The sequence below is a fragment of the Arachis hypogaea genome, chromosome 14 (genome assembly GCF_003086295.3).
Source record: "Arachis hypogaea cultivar Tifrunner chromosome 14, arahy.Tifrunner.gnm2.J5K5, whole genome shotgun sequence".
NCBI classification, from domain to species: Eukaryota; Viridiplantae; Streptophyta; class Magnoliopsida; order Fabales; family Fabaceae; genus Arachis; species Arachis hypogaea.
This window is the reverse complement of record NC_092049.1, coordinates 7,195,809-7,204,889: the sequence shown is the minus strand read 5'-3', so window position 1 is coordinate 7,204,889 and position 9,081 is coordinate 7,195,809. Positions and strand designations below refer to the sequence as shown.

Sequence of the window (9,081 nt, the reverse complement as noted above, 5' to 3'; positions counted from 1 at the left end):
CACACAAACGAGTCACCAAAAAAAAAATATCACACAAACGCCATGCGAACTAACGTAAACAAGATTCATTGGGAACCGTCGGATAGCACGCTCGGCCCCAGGAAAGCGGTTGCAACACGAGTCTTGTGTGTCCTTCCCACACCAGAGCAGCCCCCTCTCCCACACTAATAATTAGTTTTTATTAATTAATAATTAATTTAGTTTTTATTATAATTGTTTTACAGTAATACTTTTTAAAAATTAATTAAAACTACAAAAGGACAAACTTTTGATAAAATTTAAAAAAATAAAATTTTGTTGAGTAATCAAAATATGAAATGTCGGATCTAAGATTCTAGAAACATTTGTAAAATTTAAAAGAATAAAAATTGTTGAGTATTTACTTCATTTTATATTTTTGTTGGTCATGAGTCATGATGTGCTGAAAATCTTCGTAAAGAGTTCATTGATGACGATAAACCCAACCCAAAAAAATGCCAAGAAATTGTGATCGCTTCTTCCTCTAAAACACCCTTCCGTCAAAAGACGTTTTTCACCTCTCGCCGGAAGAAGAAGCAGCCAAACGGCTTCTAATCGCTTCCGATTTCGTTGCATGCGTTTCGTATTTTTCAAAGACTCATCGGTTTGTTTCTCTCTCCGCAACGTGACTTTTCGGCGGCGGCAAACATGCCCATCACTCAAACCACGACTGCAGATAGTGTTTTCCAACTCCAACGCGCCAACCACTCCTCCAAGCGGAAGCTCGATGACTACGGTGATGAATATGGGGCAGATGCCGGCGCGGATTTCGCCGGCGGCGACCCCGAGGTCGCCTATGCAGCGGGATTCCTTGCCGGGATTAAGCGAGAAGAGACGAAAAACGCCTCAAATTCGCGGTACCGTGGCGCGGATGCTAGGGTTTCGTCGTCGACTCCTTCTTCGTCGCGAGCCGCTCAGTTTCGGAGCGGGTCGAGGTCCGGGTCGCGGTTACAGTTCTTCGTCCGAATGATGTCGCGAGGGAACACTGTGGTGATGCAAGCATCTCCTCACGATACCGTGAAATCGATCCATGAGAGAATCATGGTATTGACCGGTATACCTGTTTTCGAGCAGGGTTTAACATACAGAGGTAAACAACTTCAGTGGGAGAACACTCTTCAAGAGTGTGGGGTTCAGAACGACGCAAACCTCCACCTGGTTGGTCGCATGAGGAGTACGGAGCACCCTCAGGCGTGGCAGGTTCTTGAAAACATGGTCAGTCTTGTTTTCAGGCTCTGTAGAGGCGAAATTGTTCACGAGGCTACCAAGGTGATCAAGAGCCTCATCACCAGTTACATGAACATGGCGCCCAAGGTTGATGATGCTACAGCATCTTATTTCCACATTTTCGTCGCCTCGAATGCCCCTTCCATGCTGGTAACTCTCTATATTTCTCCTTATGCTGGTAACAAGGAACGTGGTGATTTATTTGTCAGGCATTTCTTGAATTCTTGTCGCAATAACATGGCTAAACCTTATCATGCTCAGTGTGCGAGTGTGGTGTTGGAGTTGTGTAGTTTGCTTATGAGGGTTGGGTGTGATGATCCTCTGTATCTGCATTGCCGGAATACTTTGGGGTCTATGTTAGAGAGTGCTGGTTGTTGCCATGTTTATGCAGGTAAGCATGGTAAAGGTGGAGGGTCTATTTTGTTGCAGGATATCTGCCCCTTTGTTCGCGAGCTTTCGAATAGGTTGTTGAGGGATTTGGAGTTATGCATCCAGCGCCCCAACAGTTCAGGGCCATTGCAGACCGATGTTTCGGACTTTGCAGCTTTCTTGACCCCTTTGAGGAAAGGAATTACCCAATTGCAAGCTATGAGGGGTATGGGGTTGGATGAAAAGTGCCATGAGGGGATCTTGCTTGCAGAAGAGGTGGATTACCTTCACCTTATATTTATTCAGATGTTGGAGAAAATGGAACAATGCCTTCGTTCTATGCAGGAATTCTTGTCTGACAAACTAAGACGGGATCGGGATGTGGGTTTGACGTATTCTGGATGTTCTCAATATCTTTCTATCTTGAAGGAATTGTATCAAATCTCGAAGCTATATGATGGGGCGGAGGAAAAATTTTGGAAGGTTTTGATGAATCAACGAAGTATGCTTTGTATACTTGTCATCCAATATGCAAAGAGAAGTGATGATCACCAGTGGATTCTTGATCACAGATCTGTGACTAATTTTGAGGTGAGGAGGCATCTGGCAATGCTGTTGTTTCCTGATGTCAAAGAAGACTATGAGGAGTTACATGAGATGCTTATTGATAGGTCTCAATTATTGGCCGAATCCTACGAGTATATAGCACAAGCAAAGCCTGCCTCTCTGCATGCTGGGCTATTTATGGAATTCAAAAACGAGGAAGCTACTGGACCGGGTGTGCTGAGGGAGTGGTTTCTTTTGGTGTGTCAAGCAATATTTAATCCAGAAAATGCTCTCTTTGTAGCATGCCCAAATGATTGCAGGAGATTTTACCCTAATCCTGGTACATCTTAATTCTATATGTCCAACCATTTTTCTTCTGCTGTTTTCCATGCATAGTATAGTGATAGTATAAAAGATTAATAACCCAAATGTATTCCGAGGAACTTTTAGTCAGATACTTTTATCCTTAACGAAGTTTAATCACCAAATTAATCCGTAACTTTTTATATGTTCGACAAATTAATCATTGCGTCAAATTTTGGCAAGAAGTTAGACATTTCAATTCTTATCTTTATTTAATAAAGAGACAGTTCCTAAAAATTTTTAAAATTCTCCTATCAGTCCTTCTTTATAGACAAACAATCTGACGTGAGGACTGATTTTTCTAACATATTTAAAGTTTGGGGATTCATTTGATGATTAAAATTTGTTGAGGGTTAAAATGTCCAACGAAAAATTTCTTAGGAATTGATTTGGGGTATTACTCAAACATACATGATTCATGATAAGACATTATAACAACTTCTGCTCTGATTTTGTTGCCTACCTTATTTTATGGGACAATACTTTGTTCTTGGTGGTGTATCCCATGCATACTGATATTTGGATAAGGGTTACATTCTTTTGTAATCATATTTTTCTTAATAAATCAATCTTCATCTTCAAATATGCGGTTATCTGTATTAAATGGGAAAGGTTCAGAATGGTACTGAGCCAGTCCACCCATTAACTCAGTGTGGACACTGGGCATGCAACTTTGTTGGTTACTCAGATGTAGCAGCTACTTATTATTACTTAGCTTCTCAAGAATCGATGAATCATTGGATTGCCATTTCTTGTGTTTTCTTTTTGCAGATTTATCAACTCTGTATTCTGAACATGTATGATTACCATTAAACTGGAATCCAATGTGTTTTCATTGGAGACTATGGCTCCTTGTTCAATGTTGAGCATTTTTGTAACTTGCTCTATATAATGCATCTGTGAATATTAATAAAGCACTCATGCATAGCCAAGTTTACTATGTCTTCTTGTTTGCAGCATCTAAGGTAGATCCTCTGCATCTAAAGTACTTCAGTTTTGCTGGTCGTGTTATTGCATTAGCTTTAATGCATAAGGTGCAAGTGGGTATTGTTTTTGACCGTTTGTTTTTCAAGCAATTGGCTGGAAAGTCTGTTACTTTAGAAGATATACAGGCGGCAGATCCTTACTTGTACAGTAGCTGCAAGCAAATATTGCAGATGGAAGCTGATTTCATTGATTCAGATGCTTTAGGACTGACGTTTGTGAGAGAGGTGGATGAATTAGGACACAGGAAAGTGGTTGAACTTTGCTCTGGTGGGAAAAACCTTGTAGTGAATAGTAAGAACAGGGAGAAGTATGTTTCTCTTCTCATTCAAAATTATTTTGAGACATCGATATCTGAGCAGGTATCACATTTTGCCAAGGGCTTTGGTGATATCCTTTCTAACTCAAGGCAACAGCCGTTCTTCTTTAAAAGTTTAGATCTTGAAGACCTTGATTGGATGCTCCATGGGAGCGAAAGTACTATTTCTGTCGAAGATTGGAAGGCTCATACGGAGTATAATGGCTATAAAGAGACTGACTGTCAAATATCTTGGTTTTGGGAGGTATTAATGATACTGGTTTTCTGGAACTAACATGTCTTTACATCCTTTCTGCTCCACTTTCTCCTCTCCCTTTTTGTTAACTTTTTCTTTTGCGAATGTTATTTTACTTCCCCATTTTGAAGAACTTGGAGCAACGGTTGAGTTGTTTCCGAGTGACCTCACGGTTTTGGGTTCAAGCCATGAAATCAGCCACTGATACAATTACGAATTTATGATACAACTTCTTCTAATTTGTTAGCTAACTCTCTTCCTTTAGTCCTGATATCTTCAATTTTTTAGGTGCTACCTAACTCCCTCCTTGAATCTCTCAGATTAACATATACATTCTTCCGAAATTTCTAATGTTCAGCACATGCTGAGAACATCTCTTTCTACACACTACTCTTTTACATAATAGCCACTTACTGTTACTGGTACCAGTTCTAGAGTACATATCACACTGACACAGATGTCTCCCTTCAGTTCATTTGCCCCCAAATACTACGATTTTAAAATATTTAACTTTAATCATAATTGGTGATGCTTTGTTTAAAGAAAAAAGAAAAAAAAAAGTACTTCTATAGTTTGGCCACTGTACTTTTGTGAAGCCATATGCTAATGAGTTGCATTTTTTTCATATTCTTTCCAGTTTGAGCTATACTGTATGATTATCTAATATTATAAATTTTTCTATTTGGATCATGAATTGCAGAAATACAATAAATCTAACATTATATTCCGTCCAAAAAAATTTGGCAGATTGTTGGTAGAATGCCAGCAGAACAAAGGAAGATTCTTCTGTTCTTTTGGACATCCGTGAAATATCTGCCAGTTGAAGGTTTCCGTGGTTTAGCTTCCCGTCTATACATTTACAGGTCTATGGAAACTGAAGACCGCCTTCCTTCATCGCACACATGCTTTTACAGGCTGTGTTTCCCGCCATACTCATCCAAGGCTGTCATGCAAGATCGCCTTAGAATCATCACTCAAGAACACATCGGTTGCAGTTTCGGTACCTGGTGAGAATACATTTGCAATTTGGGGGCTACAAGTGGTTTTCGTTTTGACTGCACAGAGAAGTATCACTGCTCTGCTTTGTACAGTTATAGCATCATTGTTCCATCTATCCTTGAATTGGATAATGTGAGAAGGTTCTGTAGTTCTGTTTCCCGAATCAATTCAGGGTTGGAATGTCATTGCTGCTCTGTCAAATGTTTATATCGGGGTCTAGGGTCAAAAATAAAACAGGATTAAAAAAGAAAATTTCATTATATTGGTGGTGATGTGGTCATTGTTCTGGTAAATAGGTGTTGGTTCATCTTCCCCGGTGACATGTAAGTTTGGACAAAATCATGTTCAAGGGGCAACTCTTCCTCCTTTTAATCTATTAGGAGTTTGAGAATTTCTAACATTCTCACTATTTAACCTATTTATGGGTTTATGCATTCTCGTCTACTCCAGCCAAGGCAACCCACAGGAGAGAAATTGCACTTGTTTCAGTGACAGAAAATCATTAGATGTCAAGGGCTTAAATATGGGTTTACATTAGATTTTAGATATTCCTATCTGGTTGGTATGAATACTTCTAGATGAGTTTAGGGAAAAAGAAGAAAGAATGGAAATTCAGTTATTTTCTTCATACTTTTATGTAGCAGTAATACTTGGGAGTTGGGAGTTTTTTGGCTTCTTTCTTCTAATTTATTTATTGGTAATTTTGCTAAATAGTTACATTCGGTTTTTCGCCAACTTTTCAAGAATGTTTAGTTGAGTAAACATGAGGTAAAACTTCTATGGATGGATGATTTTGACGTGCCTATGAAAATTTTTTACCCGTTATGATCACTTAACTAAACATGCTCTTAAAGGTAGATCTATTTCTGCTTTAAAAACTGTGATCAAAATAGTAGTGCTTAGTTAAATATTCAAATCCATTATGCATGTTTAACCAAATTGATTCTTTTGTTTAATATCCTCTTGCTGCACTTAATTTGTGGAGGTTCAGCGTCTTTGATTTAGAAAAGTCCTTTCTTTCACCCAGTGACACGAAATTATTATATAGATTGGTGTATTCTACTGTGACTATAAAAAGTGTCAGTAGGACTATATTTGGAAGGGAGACTGAGATTAGAAGACAAACCTGTGTCTTTACTTTTTGAAAGTATTAAATGGATTAAAATTGTGTTTTAAGACTAAAATTTTAGTATTAATATCTGAAACTAATTTTAGCGTCAAAATGAGACACTATCACACTAACTGCTACGCTAAAAACATAATTTTATATATTTTTTTTAAATTGGAAAAAAAATTCGGTCATTTGTATATTTTTTTGGCCCATTATTGCTCCAAGACCCTTCTTGAGCGTTTTCTATTTAGCCGCATTGGGCTTTCTATTTTGCTATGAACTGGTTTGGGTATGACCACCTGACACGATTTGCTCTCTTTTTTGTTGCAGGAACCTTAAATTGGTCACTGCCTCCCTTCTCCTTCGTAGATCAGAGGATTACAACATGCTGCTATCACCACAGAGTCTGTAGGAAAATTTCTCATCTCTACTGGAAGTAGAGATTCACCGTCAAAAAGCGATAACATTTTAAGAAGTTAGTTTTTTATTTATCTATATTATTTGTTATGGAAAGTACGTTTTATGTTCTTGTGATAAAAGATAAAAAATTTATTGTCATTAGTTTATCGGTTAAACTTGTTTTAGTTCAAAATAAAACTATATGTCAAATTCATAGTTGATGGTCCATTTATAGCCATTATAACTATCACTTGAATACATATCATAGAAAAGAAAACTACTTGGCAATGAAAGATCTGAAAAAAAGAAAGCAAGAGAATGATATAATATAAAATAAGAATATTTTATTGAAGCCTAGAGAAATACAAGGAACACACCATAACAAACTCATGTAACCCTAGAGGAGGAGGCATCATAAAACAAACCATACAATTTTCTCTCATATCCACCAACTTGGCATGCAAGTGGTGTGCTTACATGTTGCTAAATATCGAAAGACTTGAGCACCATAGAAAATATAACATAAAAAAGAAAAAAGAAAAGAACTTTCCAACCTCAAGATGCAAAGAAGAAAAGGTAGACCCGATTCCAACAACCAACTCTGGTGTAATTAAGCTTCAGCCTTCTCAATAGCAACTTCCGGTTCTGCTTCCACTGCTGCCTCATCTGCTTTCTTCTCTTCCACCGGAGCTGCTTCTTCTTCTTTTTCTTCTTCTGTCGTTACTGCCGTTTCAGTTGCTTTTGGCTCCTCTGCTGCTTTCTCTTCACTGGCTTCTTCAGCTTTTTCCTCTGCTGTCTCTGCCTCATCACTCTTCTTCGCTTCCTCTGTTACTACTTCTTCCTTGCTCTCAACCTCATCAACTGAAACTGCCGGAGCCTCCGCTTCTTTTGCTTCCTCGCTGGTTTCTTCCTTCGGTGCTTCTGTTGCTGGAGCCTCCGGGGCCTCGGCCTCGGTGGCTGGTTGTTCAGCTGGTGCTGCCTCCTGAACCTCAACCTCAACCTCGGTTGGTTTGCTTTCTTGCACTGGTGCTTGTTGTGCTACCTGCGCACAACATCCATCCATTCATGTCATGCTTTGAATTATCATTGTTACCTAGATTATTTTTTATTAATAGTAGATGTAGGTTCAACCCTACTTGTTCGATTATCTTGTTACCTTGGATACATGCAACTTGATTAAAAATAATAAATTAAATTCGTGACCAGGAAAGAAATCGAGATCATGGATCTAGTGGAAAATCGTTCCTGATCATGAAGCCTATGAATGCAACACGTTGATCTGATTTAAGCTGCTTAATCATGACCATCCACTTAGTTTTTATATTGGTTTATGTGTGTGTATATGAGAAAAATATATAACAAGAACAATAAAGTATAGTTAGAAAAAACAACCAACGGGAAATAAAAAAATAAAATAGAAAACAAAAGTAGTAAAGTGTCTTGATTACTGTTAACGCGTGATCAATATTCCGTATTATTTTGTTGATCCCATATTCGCACATCAGAAAAATAAAACTGATTGGTCGATCGTCAGAACTAATTAATTAACATTGACAATATAATTAAAGATATATAGAACAATAGAAATATTTGGTTAGTTAATTAATTTTCCATGATGTTCCTGTACAAAAGTAGAGAAAAGTAGGGTATCTAGTACAAGAAAGAGATCAGAAACTGTGTGTATGTTTTTAATTTACCTCAACACTGGCCATTTGGAAAGAATTGAAGAAACAAAGCTTAAAGAAAGGAATGAATAAGAGAGAGAAAGGAGTGAGTGTTGAGTTGTGAGGAGGTGGTGAAGGTGAGAGAGGTTTATATAGAGATTAGAGATAGAGGCCAATACGTGTTTATTCAAAGAGTGTGTGTGTGAGTGAGGTGTCATCACTTATTGGAAGAATCTTTTTCATGTAGACGGCTCATGACACTGACACAAATTAAAAGACGCCAATTATGTGTGTCTAGCTAGTTGTAAATGTTTCTTTTTTTTTTTCATTTTGTTTCATTTTTTCCTTTTCGTGTATTTCTTTCCCCTTCAAGATATCACAATATGTACACACGTATACTCATTCAAATTTCTTTTAACCATTTTGACAGTAAATACATGACCATTTTTTCTAATATACGAAGGAAACAAGATTGTTCTTGTCCGTGAATTTAATATGCGTATTTTTTACTGCTATTTTCTTTTGTTTTCTACTGTATCTCCTCTTCCGGCAGACTAAATACTAATTTGTCGCAGTTTTTTTTTCACTACTATTTATTATTAGAAGATATCAAATTAATTATTAATAGTGCTGGATTATATTCTTCTAGAGTTTCAACATCATGACGAAACTCGATTGGTTTATACTCTTTGCCAACATATATTCATTTTGGATTAGTAAAAATTTAATCATGTTCACAAATAAGATGATTTCAAAAGGTGACGTTTAGGAATCTTGATTATGTTTTATTGTGGAGCGAATCATCATAGAAACCACTTAAGTAACTGTGTGTTTATTTACTCTTAAA

At 37.4% G+C, this 9,081-nt stretch overlaps 2 protein-coding genes across 4 annotated transcripts; one reads left to right on the top strand and one right to left on the bottom strand.

Moving 5' to 3' along the window:
- The first annotated feature begins 343 nt into the window (after positions 1-343).
- LOC112741287 (E3 ubiquitin-protein ligase UPL5) lies at positions 344-7,115 on the top strand. 3 transcript variants are annotated; one of them, XM_025790207.3, is made up of 5 exons: positions 382-1,395; positions 1,507-2,500; positions 3,481-4,070; positions 4,809-5,068; positions 6,502-7,115. In XM_025790207.3, exons 1-5 carry the CDS (start codon positions 667-669, stop codon positions 6,581-6,583), a joined length of 2,655 nt encoding a protein of 884 aa, XP_025645992.1. In that variant the 5' UTR covers positions 382-666; the 3' UTR covers positions 6,584-7,115. The 3 variants fall into 3 exon arrangements, with proteins under 3 accessions (XP_025645991.1, XP_029147814.1, XP_025645992.1); XM_025790206.3 differs by having other exon boundaries at positions 344-2,500; XM_029291981.2 differs by lacking the exon at positions 6,502-7,115 and having other exon boundaries at positions 344-2,500; positions 4,809-5,771.
- LOC112741289 (uncharacterized) lies at positions 6,895-8,591 on the bottom strand. Its single transcript, XM_025790208.2, has 2 exons — positions 8,268-8,591; positions 6,895-7,612 (listed from the first exon to the last, which is right to left on the bottom strand). Exons 1-2 carry the CDS (start codon positions 8,280-8,282, stop codon positions 7,181-7,183), a joined length of 447 nt encoding a protein of 148 aa, XP_025645993.1. The 5' UTR covers positions 8,283-8,591; the 3' UTR covers positions 6,895-7,180.
- Between the last annotated feature and the right edge of the window lie 490 nt (positions 8,592-9,081).